The sequence below is a fragment of the Drosophila hydei genome, unplaced genomic scaffold, assembly GCF_003285905.1.
Source record: "Drosophila hydei strain 15085-1641.00,03,60 unplaced genomic scaffold, DhydRS2 tig00000333-arrow-arrow-pilon, whole genome shotgun sequence".
NCBI lineage: Eukaryota > Metazoa > Arthropoda > Insecta > Diptera > Drosophilidae > Drosophila > Drosophila hydei.
The window spans coordinates 45,320-68,254 of NW_022045711.1; the positions used below are offsets into that span (position 1 = coordinate 45,320).

General features: G+C 37.1%; 2 protein-coding genes across 9 annotated transcripts in view; both read right to left on the reverse strand.

The window, feature by feature from the left end:
- On the reverse strand, positions 1 to 2,471 carry LOC115483075 (potassium voltage-gated channel protein Shaker-like; the record flags this gene model as incomplete). The annotated part of the gene is made up of 3 exons (XM_030224011.1): positions 1 to 652; positions 1,720 to 2,031; positions 2,270 to 2,471. Coding segments are annotated over 2 exons (507 nt in total), but the record flags the coding sequence as incomplete, so codon positions are not given.
- A 15,633-nt stretch (positions 2,472 to 18,104) lies between these two features.
- The window catches only part of LOC111602868 (potassium voltage-gated channel protein Shaker), a 152,139-nt gene continuing 147,308 nt past the window's right edge, over positions 18,105 to 22,935 (reverse strand). For 4 of the 8 annotated variants that reach the window (XM_030224017.1, XM_030224018.1, XM_023320191.2 and 1 more), the window contains 3 exons: positions 20,730 to 20,920; positions 19,361 to 19,705; positions 18,105 to 18,208 (listed from right to left, as the gene is read on the reverse strand). In XM_030224017.1, the coding sequence (XP_030079877.1) occupies positions 19,368 to 19,705; positions 20,730 to 20,920 (529 nt within the window). In that variant the 3' untranslated portion in view covers positions 18,105 to 18,208; positions 19,361 to 19,367. Of the gene's footprint in view, positions 18,209 to 19,360; positions 19,709 to 20,729; positions 20,921 to 22,935 lie in introns of all 8 variants that reach the window. The other 4 variants (XM_030224016.1, XM_030224019.1, XM_023320193.2 and 1 more) reach the window with 1 other exon arrangement.

Consider the following 22,935-nt stretch of genomic DNA (forward strand, 5'->3'; position numbering starts at 1 on the left):
TTTTTTTGTTGTTTTTTTTAGCTAGCTTCTAAAGAAAGGAAGAAACTCCAATTAGATTAGACTACTAAGATAATTCTCATTTTGTTTTTGTTTTTTTTTTCTTCTTTTGTTGTTTTTTTTTTGTTATTTTGCCTCTTTTGCATTTTCCTCTTCGTTTTGTTTGTTTGACTATAACGATTGTTAGTTGTTTAATTGCTAAATTTGAACATAGGTATTAAGTTTTTCATTTATCTGTTCTGTGTGTGTGTGTTGGTGTGTGTGTGTCATGGTCTTCATTGAGCAGCTGTGTAAGTGTGGCTGTCGAATTTGAATTTATTAAAAAAAGACTATCGCTAATCCGACTTATATAGCTACTTTATCAAGCCGCTGCTGTATCTCTCACACTGACTGTGCGTGTGTGTGTGTGTAGGTGTGTGTGTGTGTGTGTGTGCGTGTGTATGCGTGTTTGGGTGTAGTCTGTTTTACAATTTGCTGTTTAATTTACAACTACGCTGCTTATTATAATTATTATTATAATTATAATTATAATTATTTTTGTTACTTTAATATTTATTTATTAATAAAATTCTAGATTAGACTGCTTTTGATGACGTTTCTGGCATCCAACGTAACATTTCACTGCGCAAGTTTCGTCTGTTTTCCATTTGTTTGACTGTTTGCGAACATAAGATGAACACAATTAAGTAGATAAACCATTTGCAGAGTATTTCAATGACATTAGCTGAGCGATTCCACGACAACACGAAAATCAATGCGAAAAGAACCTAATCAACTGCATTGAGGCTATACATTGCGATATTCCTAATGTATCTGAAAGGAGCGCGCTACTTGGCATGATTGGCATAATCTTTAAAGTATTTAAAGATATAAGAGCTTTAGAGAGCTGTCTAACTTCACTGTTCTGTGTTCAAAACTAAAAAAGCTTAAAGCAATTCGAAAATTACAATTTAATTCGTAAAGCTCATGAAGGATAATAGGAATTTATAACCAAGTAAGCTGAAAGCTTTTTTATTTACATCAGCTTCTACCATTTCTGTTAGCTTTAATCTTTATATACACTTCGATCAGCTTGAAGCTTACTTGATAATACACAAAAGATAAATAGAAGACAACAATAAAATTAGATTTAAGCTTTTCACGATCTGAAGAAACTAGATTTAAAGCGATTTATGATCCGAAAGCTCTTCTGTAGTAAGCCACACAGACACTGAAGGTTTTCTCACCTTGACTGTAAGCTGCGTAAAGATCTATAGCGTCTAGTACTCAAAACCATAAAAAGCATGGTCAAAACTTCACAAAGAAGCAACAGACAGTTTTATTTAAATAGGTTTAGGCTTCTTGTGAACTGAAAGCACATCTGAGTGTTCAAAGTTAAGCTTCTACCGAACGATTTTGGTACGTTGACTGTACGCTGCAGAAAGCTCTATAGGGGCAGTCCCAATCAAAGGCGCTTTAAGCTGCTTGCGATCATCTAGTAAATAATGACATTTCAATTAATTAGCAGTCAAAACACGATAATAAGCTTAAAGCTTATTGTGCTCTGAAAGCTTATTTATACTGAGGGGTTTTTCGAACTTTGACTGTGAGCTGCACAACGATCTATGGGGCAGTTACAATGAAACGAGCTTAAAGCTGTGTTGCCATAGTGCTGAAAACAATACTACCTTGCAGTCGCAGCCAGTGTCATGGAAATATTGAGAAAAGAGAGTTCGCACTCACCTAGTAGTCAGACGTCGGTCTCAATACTGACGGCCATTGCGTTATTATGCCTTAACTGTAAGCTGTTTGTGCTCCTCAGGCCGTTCTGGCCGAGCTGCTGCTGCTGCTGTCCCGGCTGGAGTCCCTGCTGCTGCTGCTGCTGCAGTTGTAGCTGCAGCTGTTGCTTCTCAAACGATTGCTGCGTTCTCAGAAATGGCACCATGTGGCGGCCCGTATGATCAGTCAGACCTGGCGTGGTTGCATCAATGCCATCATCCAAATCCATAATGTCCGATGACGATTCGGAGAGTGAGGATTTTTTCAAATGTTGACCTGGTATCGGGAGTGGTATTTTTTTTGTTGGTGTATGTGGGCGTGTGTGGGCGTGTGTGTGGGCGTGTATTTATATCAGAGAGGGCGCGTTTATTGGGAATGATATAGAAAAGGAATCGATTAGCATTGCTTTTAGTCGTATAACACATGTGGGCGTAGTTAAGTTTTTCTTTTTTTCTCTTTTTTTTTTTTTTTGGTAAACGTTTTGATATGGTAGTAGCTATATATATATATGTACCTAGTGCACCAGGTAAATATGAACAACTTGTAACGTGGTTGAAATTTTGGCTCTGCATCTCCTCCTGATCCGTTTCGCGGTGATAGAAGTAATTGAAATTACTGACGATAACCGGTACCGGCAGTGCGATTGTCAGCACACCAGCGATCACGCACAAAGAGCCGACAATTTTGCCCCAGAAGCCGACGGGCCTATTAGGTTTTAATCATTTTTCATTTATCATTTTTCATTTTGCATTTTCATTTGGCATTTTTCGTTTTTGCATTTTCATTTGCATTCGTTTGATTTCATTTTTTGTTTTTGTTTTCGTTTTTGTTTTCGTATTTTTTAGATCATTTTCATAAGGCAATATCATGTATTCGATTTTTGGTATTTATTTTCATATTTCGTGTATTTTGTATATTTAAAGTCGGTATTTAAATATGCAAATTTGATTTCGATTCGATTCGGTATATATAAATATATATGTTTTTTGTTTGGTCAGTCATACATATATATATATATACATCGATGTATGTATATATATATATATATTTATTTGTTTGTTATATATTTTTGGCATTATTAATTCAGTTTTTATTGTTTATATATATATTTTTATTTGTTGTTGTCGATTTGGTATGAAGAAGAACGTAGAAAAAGAACGCAGTGTGTAAATAAGGTAGTATATATTAATATATAGAGATATATAAAGTAAAAAATCAAAATCAGAATTCGACTAAAAACAAAACGAAATTGTTAGTTCGTAAAGTTAGATTATATCATTAAGATATCACACAAGTTGAACATAAAGAACTGTTGGAAACGATATTCGTATGTTATAAGATTTCAAACGGAAAATTTTAGTACATCGAAACATATAGAAAAAGCCAAAAACAAAACGTGTGTATGTGTGTGTGTGTGTGTGTTTCTTTTAACTCGAGGTATTTATAGTAGTGTGTGTGTGTGAGTGTGTGATTATTGTATATATTGGTATATATATATATATATATTAGTATATATTGGTATATATTGGTATGTACACATCGAAAGCAAATTGCTGTTGTTAATTAAATTGCGCTTGGATTGTACCGCTTGAACGATATGGAACTCAAAAAGTTGGCTAGATATAGAGTTGGCTAACAAAAAATCGAAAGCGTATTGCCAAAATGGTAATAAACAAAATGTGCCGGCGTTTGGCGTCGTCGCTGTTAAACTTGACAAACATATATAAAAATGAATAAATCTATATATATGTATGCATATATATATATATAGATTGACAGATGGAGAGAGAGAGAAAGAGAGAGACAGTTAGAGAGAGAGAGAGGGAGAGAGAGAGAGATAGAGAGTTAAACCAAAGCTAATCCGAACTGAGCCGCAACGACTCAGCTCGGACCGGCGTCGACTCGTAGCGCTTGCAATCAATCAGTGCCACTTCAAGCGCGAGCACTGATCAATCAATCACGCGCTCTTCCAGTTGTGTGTCTTCGGCAGAGGTTTGCGACGAACGCTTGCAGAAAAGAGAGTTAGTAATTGGCATGAAGAGACGGCTATAGAAGAGAGTCAGTTAGTGTGTATGTGTGTGTGGGTCTGTGTGTGTGATTGACTGACTGAATGACTGATTGTTTGATCAATTTCCTTGTGTGCTTTCAACAAAAATTGTAGGTGCTCGAGTTGTGCCAGGCAGCTGAACAGACTTAACAGCGCTGTTGCCGTTAACAGCGAGCTGCTGTTGCCGTTAACAGTGCTCGTTGCGCTCTGTTCGCCGTGTGTGGAATTAGGAAGGAACAAAAAGAGTTTGGTGAACGTGAACTTGTGAATGGGCTTTACGGGGGATAAGGTGTATCTTTCGGTGATTGTAATTGTAGCAGCTGCTTCAAATAAGTATATATAACTATATATATATGTATATAATTAGTTAAATATATATATATAGGTAAGCGAATTTAAGTAGTTAGGCAAGTAATTGGAAAATGCTCATTCGAGTAGAGTAGAGAAGAGTAGGATAGAGTAGAGTAGAGTAGAGTAGAGAGTAGAGTAGAGTAGATTAGAGTATATTTGGTAAAAGGTAAGCGCATAAAATCATGTCACAAATCAAAGCGTTAGATTTAAGTGTATTAAATGGAGTTAGGCAACAAAATCGTTAAGTGTAGTTCTTGTCTATGTGTGTGTGTGTGAGTGTGTGGGTGTGTGTTAGTATCATATGCAAATGTGCTAAGCGTGCGCCAAGTGTTGTTAGTGTTGTTGTTTGTTGTAGTTGAAGTTAACTTTAGAGAGCGGTTGGTATTTTTAGTTATTTCATTTGATTTGTTTCATATCAGTTTTTCATTTCGACTTCTTTGCTTTCGTTTGTTTGATTGTTTTTGCTATTTTGTTTAGCTTAACTGCATTTTGCATTGATTTGCTCGGTTTTGTTTTGGTTATTGTGATTGATCGATTGCTCGACTCTAATTATTAAATTATAGCAACTTAACGCACATGCACCGGAATCGGGAAGCACAGGGAAACGGGACTTAGGAGCAGAAGCAGGAGCCGTTGAAAGCCTCAGCCATAGCCAGATAAGCCAGAGCAGTCGCTTTTCTTTCACTCTTCATTCGTTTGTCATATTTGTTCATTTGCAAGCTGTTTGCTGCAGTTTTTTTGTAGCTGCAGCTGCTGTTACTGTTACTGTTACTGTTACTGTTACTGTTACTGTTATTGCGCATAATGCTGTTAGCTCTTGCTGTTACTGTTACTGTTACTTGAGCTGTTACTGTTGCTGTTGCTGTAGCTGTAGCTGGATTTTGATGTCGGCGGGTGCAGGCAGCGCTAAAGCGTTTTTACAATTATACTTGAAGAAAAAGAAATGAAAATAAAAACAAAAAGAATAAACTCGAAACCAAAATGAAGTACTCAACAAACAGAAATGAAAAAGCATTATAAGAATATTTAAATATATATATATAGATTAAGAAGAGTAGCTTTACATATTTATATATATATAGAGTATATATAGGTTGGGTATATTAGGTAAAAATTGATAGCTGGCCAAGTTAGCGTTCAACATAAGCTCAGCGCACGAACAATTGTATAATATCATACGGATCTATATATATTCATATGTACATACATACAGAAGCACACACACATATATATATACACATGTTTATGCATATATATACATCGCATGACGTTCAAATCAAAGTTGAGTGCGCGTTTCCATAGTGCATTGCGTATGATGGGAACCAAAAGCCAATTCAAGTTTACGAATAGGATAACTATTTTTACGATAACGATAACGACGATAATAACGGTCACAAGACATCAGCTGGGCACACTTTTTGTTTGTTTTCTTTTCTTTACACAACGACCATGTGGGCACACTCACCATTTGTGGAGCGGGGCGTGGCATCTTAGCTCAACATTCAGTTATTGCAGCATGTGTCGCATCAATGGATGGGTTCAAGGGTGGGGGGTTTTTTCATTGATAGCTACTTGTCATATATCATATATCATATATCATACATCATATGTCGTATGTCATATATCGTATATATATATATATATATATCTTTCTTCCGATATTCAACACTACTTTTAATGGTGGAGGGCTGAACTGATCTAGACTATGATTGCAACTAGTTTGCAGTTTGTACAATGGGCGTTTATGTTAAGTCAACTGTCATGATTGACTGGCTGATTGATGGTTGATTGATTGATTGATCAATGCTACAATAGTAAACACTTAATGACAGCTTAAGACTAACAGCCAAGGCAGAGCCGGGCGCCCATCGAACTGAATGCTTTGGCAAAAGCCCACGCGAGAGAGCCCAACTCTGCTCTCGAGCCTCTTTACTAACCACGGTAAACCCAACTGTAAAGCCCATGCAGTCGATGTGGCAAGGAAATCATACCAATGTCAACTATTATAAGAATCTACTGACAATAACTACACGTATTTACTTAATTAGTCATAGAAAACAAATACATACTTAGCGATTAACTAAATTACAAATTGGAATGAGCTTCGCTTGGGCCGTGGCACTTCGATGCTTCAATAGTTTTTCTATCTTTTCTATACATATATATATTTTGTTATTTATCGTATGTTGGATGTATTTTTTTTTAAATTTATTTTTATTGAATAACGATTATAAAACATTTCATTTTTAATCTTAACAACATTTCTTTTTTGTTTTGTGTTTAAGTGTTTTATGCTTGGGTTTCTTTTTTTTTTTTTTAATTGTAGTCACAATATCTTATGATGCGTAATACTAAATTTTCTTTTCCGTTTCTTAATCATTTTTTGTTTTGTTTTTTTTGTTTTGTTTTGTTTTTGTATTTTGTTCATAGTTTTTGCTTCGTTTATACGTTTGCTGTATTTGCATATCTCTGTTAGTTGAATGCTCAATATTAATTATTATATTTTTATTGGTATTTAGTTTGGTATTGCTTTGGAATCTATTGTTCAGTTTGCAGTTTGGATCATTTTGTATGCTGAGGGAAATGCGTGAATTAGCTTTACAGAAAGAAAAATTACTATTTGCTCTTCATTTTGTTCTCGTATTTTGTTGCTTGGTATTAAAGTATTACTGGCTGTAATGAAGCTTAATGCTGGTATCATTTATTGCTGTTGCTATGGCTGTTGCGCGGCTAACTAAAGCTAAACTAGTTGTATGTTTCACTAATACTCGTTATACAAAATGAACATACGAATGTATATATTCCTACGCATATATCCAGGTTCATGTTATGCAAGGCAAAACAAATGTAAAAGTAAAATATGTATATATATATATATGTAAAAATGTTATTTTGGCAAAAGCTTGTTGCGGCTTTAAATGAACGAGGCAGCAAAAGAATGGTAAAAAAAATTTTTCATTTTTATTTTATTTAATTTATTCATTTTATATATTTCATAATTTTTGTTTTTGTTTTTTTTTTTGTTTTTATTTTTAATATTTTTAAATCTCTATTTGCAGTCTTTGTCCTTAATAGAAATTTGTTAGGTTTCGTTTTGTTTTGTTTGTTTTTTTTTTTGATATTTTTTATATTTTTTTTGGTTTTTGTTTGATAGCATTTTGTCTTTCTTGAAGCATGGAGAAGAGTAAGAGTTGTGCTTTGTTGTTGTTGTTGTTGTTGTTGTTCGTAGTTGTTATTAGTTGTTTTTGATTTAGTATATTAGTATTTTAGTAAATATGCATGTAAGTAGGTATATAAGTATTCTTGGTATTTGTATCTTTATTGTTAAATCGTTTTTAGTTTTTATTATTTTCTTCTTTTTGTTTTTTGTTAATTTAGTAATTAAATTTAATGGAAAACTTGAAAAGATTGTTTTGGGTTTAAATCGAGGATTAAAATAGAGTGTTTCGCCTTTTGCTTGTGTATGTGTCAATGTGTGTGTGTGTGTGTGTGCGTGTTTACCTTTTGATATCAACATTTGTTTTTTACTTCGAGAGATAATTATGCAGTAAGAATAGTATTTATGTATTGTGTTTGAGTTTAATTGGTATTTTTTGGTTTTCTTCGCTTTTTATTTTTTTAAATTATTTTGTCAATTATAGTACTTAGTTGATAAACAACGATATGTTTGCTTCTCTTATAAATTTTTTTTGTTTTTCGTTTTAAGATTTTATTTTATTTCAGCTTCTTCGCTCTGCGGATTCGATCATTCTTCTTCATCTTCTTCTCTTTTTTTTGAATATTTATTATTTTAGTTGTGTCTGGCATAGCTCCTTAAATGCTGGCAGCTGAGCACAACTGTACTCGTACTCGCAAGCGTATAAAGGTCAGTTAAATACTAAATAAAATACTAAGTCAAAACCCAATCAAATGCTTTCTTTTCTTTTCTTTAGCTCTAATTGCATCTAGTTCGCTGTGTGCGTGTATTTGTCTCTGTATGTACGTGTATGTGTATGTGTGTGTTGGCTTCTACAGTGCTGTACTCTAGCCTACATATGTTTAACTGGAGTCTTGGAAACACTTGAAACATTCGTGAATACACTTCAAGCCCTTGGTTTGAGCGAATACATTCGAATGTTTTGAAGGGAATGAAAATGTTTTGAGTTGGAAAAATTCTTGTAGATTCGATTTGCCGACAGGTCAACTGAATGCAAGTATTCCATGAATGTTCAAGGCAGCGACACCTTCAGAAAATGTCAACTGGGAATTGGGTCTCGTCGACTCTAGCGTGTGTGTATGCATATGTAAGTATTACTAACTAGTATAGAGACTAAGTGATTTGTAGTAGAGTATATTAGATAGTTAATATATAACTGTTGCTATGGATTGCATGATATGATATGCTACGATATCATAAACACATAAGAGTAGTACGTATACTACATAAGTATGTATATAGATACCGAAGCTTGAGCTCAGGTAAGTTACGTAAAATTGGTTTTATATATACATGAATCTGACTGTGTTTGTATCTGTGCGTGTCTGTGTGTGTGTTTGTGTCCTGTAAGTTTGAGCGCAGTTGACTTATTAAGTTTTAACTAAGGAGTATAAGATAGACTACAACAAATTGTACATGAATTCAACTGACGATGGCTAAGAATACGAGGAAAGGTTCTCTGCACACATACAAAAACCAATTACAATTACGATTACGATTACGGTTACGATTACGATTATGATTACAATTAGAATTACATATTTACAGGTCGGATTGCAACTGTTTTACAGTTCGAAAATAAAATACAAAACGATTCATTTTCTTCTTTTATTTCCATATATTTTCTTCTTTTTCGCATTTTCTTTGGGAGGTCTCTGCTTCTTCTTTGGTTTTTGTTGTGAGTATCTTTTCTTTTCTATTTCTTTCTTTTCCATTTTTGTAATTTTGCTTTTTTTTCAATTGAATTTCTTTTGTTCTTTAGTCTTAGATGAGCTATGTGTTTGTTGTTAATTTACAATGTGATATTGTAGTGATGTCGTATATATATTATATTCTCTTTGTCGGGGACTTTTGTTAAATGTATTTACAATTTTAAACTGTTTACAATTGGTTTAAATTGAATTAAATGAAATGTTTGTGTTTTCCCTTCTTTTTTCATTTTGCTTTCATTTTTTTAAATTTATTTAAACATATAATAACATTTTTACTTTATTCTCTCTGTTTTTTTTTTTTTTGGTTTTTTTTTATTTTGCTGAACACATTTATTCCACAATCGCGATCAGTCGTTCGACCTGTAAAGACGTGAATTCGAACAGCCTTCGCTTAAGCTCTACTGCTGCAGAGTTCTAAAAATAGAACTTTGCGGTGCATTCTTCAACGCAACAGCAACAAAAACCGCACACGCAGCGTTTTCTTATCGCTTGCTTCCGCGTAACTCAATTGCTTTAATTGCAATTTACGAAATTTCGTCGCTTGGCGCGAGTGCGCCTGCACTCAAAAGCACAATCCGCGATGACATCTAATGTCAATAACCTCGCTACAGCTGTAAAGGTAAATGCAGAAATGCAAGCCCAGCTTAACGTTGTGATGGCAAATAGGCAAGCCTCCATCATGCCAATAAACTCAAAAATAGATATCGCCTCCGTGCAAGGCATCACTAACAACAAAAACACGAAACGTAAACAGCCAAATTCACCAAAAACCATCAAGAAAAGGCTCATCTTCGACGAACCAAGCACCAGCAATGCAGCATTAATATCAGAAAATCGATTTTCACTGCTCGTAGAAGAAGATGAAGACTACAGCGAATCACCTGTAGCTCCAGAAGCCCCAGTATTGACCGACCAGCAAACTACTCCGAAACCTCGTCCGCCCCCCATATGGTGTCCAAACATCAAGTCTGTGGCCCTACTTCAACAGATAATAGATAAAGTAATTGATGCTAAATCATACGTAATTAAGCCAAAGAAGAATAACATAGGTGTATTAACCCAATGCAGTGAGGACTATCGCAGAGTTATAGACCACTTTACTAAGCTGGAATTGGAGTTCCACTGCTACCAGCTTAAGGAGGACAAACCATATAGAGTCGTGTTCAAAGGGCTTCACTCCAGCACTGATACAACACTAATTAAAAAGGAATTGGAAACCAAAGGCCACACAATTACAAATGTGCACAACCCACTGAGCCGTATGGACAAAACACCGCTAAATATATTTTTTGTTGACGTGGCTCAGGCCCCCAACAACAAAGAAATTTTGGACATTCGAGTTGTCTGCAGGCAACGCTGCACAGTGGAACTGCCAAGAAGATACAACGACCTGACACAATGCCATCGCTGTCAAGAATTTGGACACACACAACGCTACTGCCACAAAGCTCCCAGATGTGTGCGTTGCGCCGGGAAACACGCATCCAAAGACTGCACCCGCGAAAAGGACCAGGCACCAACTTGTGTGCACTGTGAGTTACAGCACCCAGCCAACTATAAGGGCTGCCAAGTATACAAGCGGTTGCGCAAATTGCAATCCCCAGCACAAAAAAGGAGTCCCACACAAACACCGTCTACGGGTCCGAGTACTGCTTCCGAAATTACAAGGCCCCGGAGCATTACCCAAGCCACGAGCTTTGCAACGCCTATTAGTGGTGTTTCTTACGCACAGGCCGCTAGAGGTGGACCGTCAAATAAGAATACCACAAGTGACACTTTGTTCACTGAAATGCTTCAGCAACAACAACGTCAGTTTGACGCAATTAATGCCGAGCTCAAAGCGATGCGAGAAGTACAATCCCAACAAGCAACCATGCTAAACAGTTTAATGGCCATCATAACCAAGCTTGCCTACAAATAATGGCTTTACGTGTGGGTATCTGGAACGCCAATGGCCTGAGAAACAAGACTCAGGAACTGGCTGCGTTTCTCTCACAAGAAAACATAGATATAATGTTAATAACAGAAACTCATGAGTGCCCCACTACACAAATTTTCGGATACGAACACTATCAGGCTCATGGTGAAGGAGCAAACTGCTTTGGTGGATCCTCAATCCTCATACGAGCAACAATACCGCATACACCTTTACTGCCAATTTGCAACGCAACAATGCAGGTCTCAGCCATCACCCTGCCTACGTCTATTGGAGCGATCGAAGTTGCGTCAATTTATCTTCCGCCAAACACTGGTCTGTGTGATCATCACATGGAACAGGTTCTAGGCCAAAGGTTGAATAAGACCCTCATCGGCGGCGACTGGAATGGATGGCACCCATTTTGGGGAAGCAATAGTGCGAATCGTCGCGGAGAAGTCATATTTGAGGCGATTCAAAACTTACAATTCAGCATATTGGCGACTGGAGCCCCCACCCGTTACCCAATTAATGGACACAGGCCCTCGGCAATCGACTTCGCTGTCTACAAAGGCATCTGTGACCGGCAATTGACCATTGAAGAATCCTTGGACCTATCCTCTGACCACCTGCCACTAATAGTCACAATCCACGCGCAGCCACAGCCCTTGCCCATTAGGAAACAACTACTGCCAGCAGGATCAGATTTAGGAGTCTTTAGGCGCGAGCTCCATTACTCTTTGCACATAGAAATGGAACTTAACACTCCTGAAGACGTGGACTACGCAGCAAACAAACTGCAGGAAGAAATAGTCAAAGCTGCGCACCAAGCCGCCCCACCATCTTGCCAAACAAGACAACAGTCTCCGTACAACATCCCCCTCACCTTGGAGGCCCAACACCTACTAATACACAAAAGATGGGCCAGGAGACGCTGGTTAAGATTACGCACGCCTGATGCCAAATCCATGTACAACGAAGCCACGAGGCATCTTAAAGCTGCTCTCGCCCTGCTTCAAAAGAGGTGTATCAGCGATGCGCTGGTACGAGCTGAATCGCCCACTGACGCAGAGTTTCAATTATGGAAATTTACAAGAAAGCTCAAACGGCAGCCAATACGACGTCATCCCATTCGGAGCATTTCTGGTTCCTGGCACATTGGAGACGAAGCTCAAGCTGAGGCTTTTGCAAACCACCTTCAAGACCAATTCACGCCGGTGATTACCGCAGAGGCCTCAGAAATCGAAGCAACAGAAGACATCGTTCTCTCGCCCCTCCCAGCTGAAGACCAGATAACTGGATGTACAAAAGAAGAGGTTCTTGAACACATCAGAAGAGTGAAGGCAAAAAAATCCCCTGGATATGATCTAATAAACGGCAGAGTCCTTAGAGCACTGCCTGACTCCACCATAGACTACATAACTATGGTGTACAACGCCATGCTCCGCATCCGGCACTTTCCAGCCTGCTGGAAGCGCGCCGTGATTGTGATGATTCCTAAGCCTGGCAAACCCGTGGGAGAAATTGAGTCGTACAGACCAATTAGCCTGTTGCCAGTACTCTCCAAAATATTCGAAAGAATATTTCTGGAACGAGTACTGACACATCTGGGACGCCAGGAGGCCATTCCAAACCATCAGTTTGGCTTCAGGAGACAGCATGGAACACCGGAACAGGTTCACAGAGTTGTGCACCATATCCTTGGAGCCTTTGAAGAAAAGATGTACTGCTCTGCCGTCTTTTTAGACATCAAACAGGCGTTTGATCGAGTTTGGCACCTGGGACTGCTGCAGAAAGTGAGGACCACCCTTCCAGCCCCATTTTTCGCGTTGCTATCCTCATACCTTATTGGAAGAACCTTCCAAGTGTCAAGGGGGCAAACAGTATCCTTGACTAGACCAATTATGGCTGGAGTACCACAGGGTAGTGTTCTAGGCCCAACACTTTATACTTTATTCACAGGAGATATGCCAACTCCCGAGCCAAATATAGGAAGTACAGATGCAGTACTCATAGCGACCTATGCAGATGACACCGCCATCTTATCACGTCACGTATCTGCGCAAGAAGCTTCAGACTCACTACAAAAATATCTGGACTCTTTCGGACGCTGGGCAAAACGGTGGTGTATCACCATTAATGCACAAAAGTCTGTACATACTACCTTCGCCACTAGAAGAGGAGATTGCCCAAGCGTTGCATTGGGGCCCACTATTCCCAAAGCCTCAAAAGTAAAGTACCTTGGTATCACTCTTGACAGAAGGCTGACTTTTAAAGCGCACATAAGTCAAGTAACCTCAAAATGCAAAAGCAAGCTAAAAACCCTCGACTGGATGCTGAGAGCTTCAAGCAAGTTGTCTTACAGCAGCAAGGCCGCCATCTACAAGGCAATAGTTGTCCCAACCTTCGTATATGGTATCTCTCTATGGGGCTCCTCGGCGAAGACTACAAGGAACAAAATTCAGACCCTGCAGAATAAAGCACTACGCAGATGGACTGGAGCCAGCTGGTTTGTAAGAAACTCAGTCTTACATAGGGATTTAGCAATTCCCACAGTTGCTGAACTCATTGGGCGACACAGTTCAAGATACGCGGACAGACTTGCAGCGCATCCTAACCATCTCGCAAGCAACCTGGCTATAAACAACAATAGGCGAAGACTGAAGAGATTGCATCCTCTAGACAATATTAGAACTAATTAAGATAGTAGCTACAAGTGCAGAATAATTGGCATATCTGCCCTCCCATTAGTTAAGGTTTAGAGCTAAATGCGCTATAGAGTCTAAGACAATAAGCTGCAACAAAATAAAGAAATAAAAACGAAAAAAACTTAAGAAAAAAAAAAAAAAAAAAAAAAAAAAACATTTATTCCAAATTTTCATGTTTTTTTATTTAGGCTTTATTGTGGTTCTTCTATATTTGCTTTAGCTAGTTTCCTTTTCTATGGTCTGTACTCTGCTCTGAAAATGATAACTTGCACTCCATCTCTTGCTATTCCTGCTCAGATCCTCACCTTGTTTTTTTCCTATATATTCAATTGCCTAATTTAATTCTAAAAAAAAAAACAACCTTATTTTACACACATTTTGTTTTTAATTTTTTCTAATGCTAAAATCCTTCACGCTAAATCATAAAACTTAAGTTAAATAAGCGAATTCTTTTCTTTTTATAAATAATAAAAACTGTTTCTAGTTTTTCATTTATATATTTTTTGTTTTTGGTTTTCCTTTTGGTGTTTGCCTTAAAATGTCTGGAGGTTGATTTCTATTTTATAGATACAGGGTGTTTTTTGTTGCTATTTTCTATCTTTTTTGTGGTATATCTAGATACAATAGAATATATATATGTAATATAATATACATTAAATGACTGTTTACATTTATTGATAATTTTTTTTATTTAGTTTTTTAATTTTGTTTATATTTGTTTGATCCGTTTATGCTTTGCGTACAAAATTTATAATTTGCTGTGTCGAAGGGCTGAAGGTGTTTCTTTGAGTGTATTTACAACAGAGTCTGAGGCACGCTACAGTGCAACCTGGCCCAGTGTTGATATGGTTAACTATTTACTCTCGCTTTACTTCTTCGTTTGTTGGTTGGTTTTGCAGAACTAGAAATTGAAAAGTGCTGGAGGTTCTTAACGTCTGGCCTGTAATGAGTGCTTAAAGTGCTTGGAGTGAGTGTTTGTGTGTGGTTCTATCGAACGCAAGGCTGACTTGATCTGTTTGCAGCTGGAGCCTACACTGCAGCGTCATTAAATTGTGTCTAGTTATTTATTTTTCTTTTCTTTTTATTATTAATTTATTAAAATTTATATTTTTTTTGGTTTTCTGGCAGTTTGCTTGCCCAGACCCAATCTTAAGTAGTTGGCAGCTGTTGCTCTGTGAGAAGCGCAGAGAAGGGTTCCTTAAGGCACTTGCACTTGCACTCGAACAGCTCCCCTGCTGCTTGACCATAAACCACTTTTCAGTTCCTCGCTTCTTCTTCTTCTTCTTCTTCCTCGTGCTCGTCAGCAGTTGACATAAGTTGCCAAACTCTGTGCGACTGTGTGTGGGTGTGTGTGTGTTGACATTGTTTAGGGTATGGCATGGTAGAGGGCCTGCTCATTCGTCTGTATTTTGCAATTTTCGCTACTCATATGACCGTGTGTCCGTGTGTGTGTGTGTGTGTGTGTGTGTGTATGTGTGTATGTGGACGGTTCTCAAAGCTTTAACGTTAACGCTTGAAAGCTTCTACATCTTACCCTTGTCGCTTCGTTTTGCACAAAATAATTTTCAATGTGTCTCAGGATACCCTTGCTGCAGGTCCGAAGAACACAAGCTCAACAGAATATATTTTTATATTCCTGGCTGTATATGATATATATATGCCAACAGTTGGAGCACTATTTCAATTACCAAAAACTTATTTTTCGAACTGCATTTAGCCTCTCTCTGTCCCCTCATGTAGATCGAATCACTCTGTCGTGGAAGGAAGATGTTTTAATTTAACCAGTTCAGTTCTGTTTAAGGCTCATTTTCGAGTTTTTTAAAATTGAATTTAGTTGTTTTTTTTTTTAAATTTATCTTCAGCAAGGGTATTCAATATGCGGCATGCCGTATACGGGCTTTTTTCTTTATAAATATTTTTTTTGTTTTTTTTTCTTTTTTAATTTTTAATCTCTTTCTACATGTAGACATATGCCGCACATATTAGATATACGTATACACATACCCAAATATAGGCGCCGCTATCTATGTATATATGTCTATATATACGTATTGGTATACATGTGTTTATAAGTAAGTACAGTCCGTGCAAATGCACAGTGTTTCAGTCGACTTGTTCATGTATTATAGATTTTTTTTATAATATTTTGAATATTCTTTGGTTTGGTAGACGGCATTCGAAATTTAATGGGCGTGGTCGTTGGTCGTTGGTCGGGTGGCGGGAGCTGGCAGGGAGTAGGAGGCGGGGTCATGTCACAATGTCAACACATGCACACGCTTACACGGGAAAAACAGTAGAAGAAGAAGAGAAGTATTTCATCTATTTAGAAACTCATTCCACTCGGGCTGTGCGGCAAGCAAAGTTTTTGGGTAAATGTTTTTGCTTCTCTGGGGAGAGGACTTCAACTTTGTGACTTATAGAGTTCACACTTGCCTATACATATGTATGGGTGTATCTGTGTGTGTGTGTGTTTGTGTGTGTGTGAGTGTAAGTGTCTCAGCTTTATGTACATTGAGAATTTGTTTCTTTCCTCACAAATAGTTATATATATTATGCTTTATAAAATCATAAGAGCCTTTGCTTTCTTCTTCTACTTTGTTCTTAGTTTGTTTGTTTTTATATATACTCCATGGATTTATATATATGTATGTATGTATATATATATATATATATATTTATCTTTCTAATGTATGTTTAAGTTCGGTTAGTTTTATTTTATTTTACTGTTCTTTGATTTTAAGTTAATATCAATTGAATTGCAGTCGATTTTTGTTGTTGTTGCTTTGCTGTTGTTGTTCTTGTTGTTGTTGTTGTTGTCTTTAGTTAATATCGTGATAAATTGTTAGCGATAATGAATATTTGTACTTTTTATTTCGATTTTATTCGGGGGGAGTTGTAAGCAGAAGGTTTACTCTTTATACATACATATATAGAACAGCAATAACTGTGATATCTCTTCATATATTTGTTCACTTTTCGGGCGGGTGGATTTTAAGTTGAGCTTGGTTTAGGTAGTTCTTTTTTCTCTTTATTGGGGAAGTGGCAGACTGAGAGAAGAGAGTCGGAAACATACATTAAAAAATGCCAAGGGATCGCGCCTGCTGCCCTGTGGGATCAAGATTACTTTTAAATAGAACTCCGCGGTATAACAATGTTTTTGCTTTAGTTTGTCGAGTATGTTAAAAGCCTATACATATATATATATATAAATATTTATATATATATATATATATATATATATATATATATATATATATATATATATATATATTGTATTTCATGAATTTTCTGTTAATAACTATACAATTTGTTCATTTCTTTATTCGTTATTAAATTTTTAATATTACGGCAGTTTTTCTTTAATTTACGTGACTCTGTTTATCTGTGTGTATGTGTGTGTGTGTGTGTGTGTGTGTGTGTGTGTGTGTGTGTGTGTGTGTGTGTGTGTGTGTGTGTGTGTGTGTGTGTGTGTGTGTGTGTGTGTGTGTGTGTGTGTGTGTGTGTGTATGTGTATGTGTGTGTGTGTGTGTGTGTGTGTGTGTGTGTGTGTGTGTGTGTGTGTGTGTGTGTGTGTGTGTGTGTGTGTGTGTGTGTGTGTGTGTGTGTGTGTGTGTGTGTGTGTGTGTGTGTGTGTGTGTGTGTGTGTGTGTGTGTGTGTGTGTGTGTGTGTGTGTGTGTGTGTGTGTGTGTGTGTGTGTGTGTGTGTCTGTGTGTCTGTGTGTGTGTGTGTGAGTTAGTGTTGTAAAACTTTTGATTTTGCATCACTAGGCTCTTTAGTTACTGTACCCTGCCTCGGCTGATGCCTCACCTACAAGGAACTGAGCTGTTTCGTGAACTAGCTTCAACTAGTTCCAACTGTGAACAAGTCTCTGTGCTTAACGTTATTGTACTCTGGCTGGAACAGCTTTAAGTTGGAACTTCCATTTGTCTCTCTGCGTGTGTGTGTGTGTGTGTATTTAAGGCCTACCTGTATGTATTTTCCTAGCTTTTGCCATTACGTTTTCCTTTGCATTAGCCGGGATCGCGGTTCTGGTAATTTCTATTGAGTGATTCAATTAAATTTAATTAGCTTTTCCTTTCCTTTTCTTTTGTTCTTCTGCTTCCTTTATTTTATTTGTTTTTATATATAGTTTATTTATTATGATTTTTTTTCGATGCTTTTATGTGTTTAAAGTTTAGGTAATTCTTTACGCAGTAAATTATTAATTTTATATATAATTATTTATAATATATATATATATATATATATATATATATATGTATATATACATATATATATATATATACATATATATATATATTTATATATTATTTTATTTTATTTTTTTTTTGTATTTTTTTGCCTTTTTGTGTTGTTAAATTTTAAATTTTAGTTTAATTAAATTTAATTTAAATTTAGCAATAGTTTAAATTTGTTTGTTATTTGTTCTACTTAAATTAAACTTAAACAGCTTTTGTAGTCGTTTCTGGCATCCAACGTAACACTTGACAAGGCCAATCTTATACCACTTAACATCAATTTAACTGCCCCACGATCAATCGATATACATATATTCGATATAGTTATAGATATATAGATATAGATGCCAGCCCATAGACGTAACAAATATATAATACATAAGGTAATACAGAATCATATGTTAATATAGTGTTTATATATATATATATATATATAAAGGTTTATATATATAAATATAATTAGATTGGGGCAAACGTATATGGGTCATATCGCGTGGGAGGGAGCAAGAGAGCGCGCGCGTGGATAGAAAAAAAAGAGAAAATAGTTTAATTTTTATAAAAAATCAATAAGCTTCAATTGTTTACGAATTAATAGAGAGAGAGAGAGAGTTATTTAGCATACGATTGTTCAGTTTGATATTCATATATGGTTGAGTGACATTAGCTGAATGTGACTCAAGTTTGGCGTTCGATTAGTGTTGGGAGACTAATCAACTTAAGTTGTGTTGATAAATGCATTCTGAAACAAGCTTTTCATACTTTTGCAACACTTAAAACATTTCCAGTGTTGGACAATGTCACATTTAGCCAGCATCACTCTGATTTTATTGTAAAAAATTAAGATTCTAATGACGTTAGTTGAATGTGTTGCAGTGTTGCAAAATTTACCATCAATTTGTGTAGACATAGTCAGGCCAAATTGCCCGATTTCTAATGGCTGAACAACGCTGTTTAGAGCCTATTGCAATTAAAATATTGAAAGTCTGTGGAAGCACTTGCTCAATGCTGACTCTACTAATTTAGCAGCTGTACAACACTGCTTTGAGCTGAACACAAATCTAGTGTTGGCAAATCTCACATTCAGCTAACATCATTATAGTTTTATAGTACAAATTTGTTGAAGTTTTGATATTTGTGCAAACGATATGGGAATCAAGACTTGTGCTCAAGACAGAGAGTTGGATGTTGAAAGTGAGTGAGAGGCAGAGAGAGAGAGAGAGAGAGAGAAAAAGAGCAAAAACAGAGGGTAGGGATAAGAGATAGAAATATAGCTCTATATGATAATTTGGCGCTTAGAGAAGCATGTGAAATGCTTTACATATGATTTGATTTAAAGGGAATGACGGAGAGATACAGATAGAGAGAGACAGTGAGAGAGAGGGAGGGGAAGGGGGAGAGAGTGTGTGTGTGTGTAAGTGAGTCAAAGCGAACACTTACCCAGTAGTCAAACGTCGGTCTCGATGCTAACAGCCAGCGCATTGTTGTGCCTCATTGTGAGGCTGCTCCCGGCGCTGCCTGTAGCTGCGCTGACGCTTATTGTTGACTGCATCTGCTTGAAGCCGTTCTGCTGCTGCAGTTGCAGCTGTTGTAGCTGCTGCTGCTGCTGCTGCTGCTGCTGCGCTGGCGGCGGCTGCAGCTGCATCTGTGTGGCTCCCAAAAATGGAGCTGCTCCACTGCGTCCAGGATGCGTTTCAGTTAATCCTGGCGTCGATTCAACACCATCATCCAAATCCATCATATCCGATGAGGACTCAGACAACGATGATTTCTTCAAGTGTTGACCTACTTGTAGTTTTATGCATTTGTTTAGTGTTGTTGAACGTTGTTTGGTTGTTTGGTTGTTGTAGTTGTTGTAGTTGTCGCAGTGTTTAACAAAATTGAGTGTGCGTGTGTGTGTGTGTGGGTGTGTGGGCGTGTGTAACAGTGATATCGAGCATGGATGGGTGATGGAAGGGATGCGGGCACGGAACGAATTGGATACGTCGGGAAGGGGGAAGAAGGTAATATACATAGAGAATTTCGGATGCGGTTACGGTATCGGATTGTGGGTAATTATTTCATTTCATTAATTTTTTTTTATTACAAACAATTGTTCAGGTTGAGGTTCAGGTTGAGGTTATATCGATATCGATATAGTTATCGATCGAATTTGCATTACGATTTGACGGAATAAAGAGAGAAACAAAAAGAAGAGAGAGAGAGAAGAGAGAAAGAGGAGATCACACATACAGTTGTAATGTATTAATTACAAAAATGCTTTTTGTTGTAGTTCTTGTTTACACACAAAACACACAGTACGTGTAAGGTACGTATTTGGTAGGTCCATGCACAGCACACAGTGTTGCCAGATGCGGGCGTGTGGGCGTTCGCCCCGTCACATTTGGCAATACGGTGTGCGCTGATGCGTACGTTTTGCACGCACCGCTGCCAGCGTTGCCAGATTGGCAGGGCAGGGCCAGCCTAGGCGGCTCGCTCAGTACGGCAACGCCGACGCATCACGCATACGTCTAATGCCTACGATTCGTTTCTTTCTTCGTAAATGTTTCTATTTTTATTCAAATTGGATTCCATTCAGTGTTCAGTAGATGTGCAGGCGACTGTGTCTGTGTGCGTGTGTGTGTGTGGGTGTGTGGGTCCGTGTGCGTGTGTGTACGAGTACGAGTTTACTGTGTTTACTGTGTCTGCGTGTGTGTGTTGTGTGTGTGTGTGAGTGTGATTTTACTTGGCAATCGTCCAGTCGAATGTGATTGTGATATCGAGTAGTAGAGTGGAAGATAGTCGAGGCACAGTGCACATTTCAACTTACCTAATGTACCTGGCAAATATGGACAACTAGTAACATGATTAAAGTTTTGGCTCTGCATCTCCTCCTGATCCGTTTCGCGGTGATAGAAGTAATTGAAATTACTGACGATAACCGGTACGGGCAGTGCGATTGTCAGCACACCAGCGATCGCACACAATGATCCCACAATTTTGCCCCAAACGCCGACGGGTCTGTTTTGTTATGTTCATATTTTTATCGTTTATCGTTTATCGTTGATCGATATCAATTCAATTTCATTTCATTTGGTTGCATATCGTGTGTCAAACGAATTTCAATGCGTTTTTTGTTTTGTTTCGTTTTTTTTTTTAATTCCAATTTTCGTTCAATTTTCCATAAATTTTCCGTATATTTTTTTGGCGTGTTTGTTTGTAAAGGTTAATTTTCGGGTGATTTTTGTTTTGGATTTTTATCGGTTTTTTAGGTGGTTGTTTTTTATATTACGTTTATATTTTTTTAGATTTGGTTTATTTTGTAGTTAAATCGATTTGAGGTATAGATATATATATGCAGATATATATATATTTATATATATATATAAATAGATTTGATTTTTGGATTTTTGTTTGTTTGTTTTGGATGATGCGAGCGATGTTATCGAACGAACGATAAATAAAATGAAAATACAAATATATAAGAAATGTAAAGTAAAACTATCGATTCTTTTTTCAATTTTAGTTTTTAGGTTATGCTTGAGATACATTTTTCTTATATTGTATATAGATATATATATATATATTGTTTTTACTTGTTTTTTTTTTTTTTTTTTTTTTTTTTTTTTTTTTTTTTGATTGCATTATAGATAATGTACGTATACAAGTACGAGTATATTTGGTTATAGGCAATAGCAGTAGAAACAGTAAAACGAAATAATAGTTTAGCAAAGAGTACTCGAAATTAGGCACAACACTTAGAACGATTAGCGTTACGAGTGGTTTTTGGTGGATTCTATATATAAATTTTTTTTTGTTTTTCTGTTTTTTTGTCTTTTTTTTGCATAGGCTTTGGGTTAGGGTTTCCTTCTTTTTTCATAAGTGTGTTAGATTATATATATATATATATAAATTGCTAAGACGGCATGGTTGTTTGTTTCTGTGTGTGTGTGTTAGTGTCTGTGTGTGCGTATATACATATGCATTATAACATTATAACGGGCGAGTTATACAGGTGCACAACGTGTTAAACAGAGTGCGAGAGTGATAGAAACAGATAGAGAGAGAGAGAGACAGACAGCGAGAGAGAGAGAAAGCAGAAAGTTTTGTGTGTGTGTGTGTCTGTGTTTGTGTTACGAAATGTCTTGTGACAGAACTACTCAAAGTTAGGCGCAACTTGTGGATGGGGGCATAGGCCAGAGGGGGGCGGGGAGGGTTGGTGTGGGTTGCTTGGACGACAGGAGCATGTGGCAAGTTGCGGTTATTCTATTGCACGAGCCAGGCAGATTGTTTTGGCATAGTTTGAAGGCGTTGGATTAGGACATTAGGCACGGTTACGGCTGACTAACTTTGTGTGCGTGTGTGTGTGGCTGTATCTGTGTTATTTTGCTCATTGGCATGGGTATTTGGCATATATATATATGAGGGACATGCAGCATGCGTTCGATAAGAGCAGAGCTAAAAAAATTGCGCAACTTGTGTTAATTGTATCGGTTTGTCTATCGATCAATCGATCGATTAGCTATGGCCACGGCCAGGCAGCTGTTGCTGCAAGCATGGCTTGGCATGCCGCACTATATACGCAAGTCGAGTTAGTTAAAATACTTTCAACTGCAATGTATATATACGCATGTGGATGTGAAATTCAGATGAGGTTATCGAGGGAGTTTATCGATAACTAAGCACTGCATGACAGATGTGTCTGTGTGAGAGAGTGTGTGTAGATGGATTTCTTTTTTTTTACTGGTTTCTTTGTTTGGACTTTATGTGAACTAAACAACGACACAACGTTACATTGATTATGAATAGAAAAACTGATTAAATAGAGCTTTTCTAAGCACTTTTCGTTCAATTGCGTTCGCCTTAGGCAAAGGCAAGTTTTTGCAATTGGGGTCAACTGGAAAATTTGCTTTTGCTTAAGGCTGTCGTTGAATTGAACCATAACAGAACAGAACAGAACGGTACGCAACGGAACGAAACGGAACGGAACGGTAATAGAACACGTTGGCAACACAAGATATTAAGTAGACAGTTAG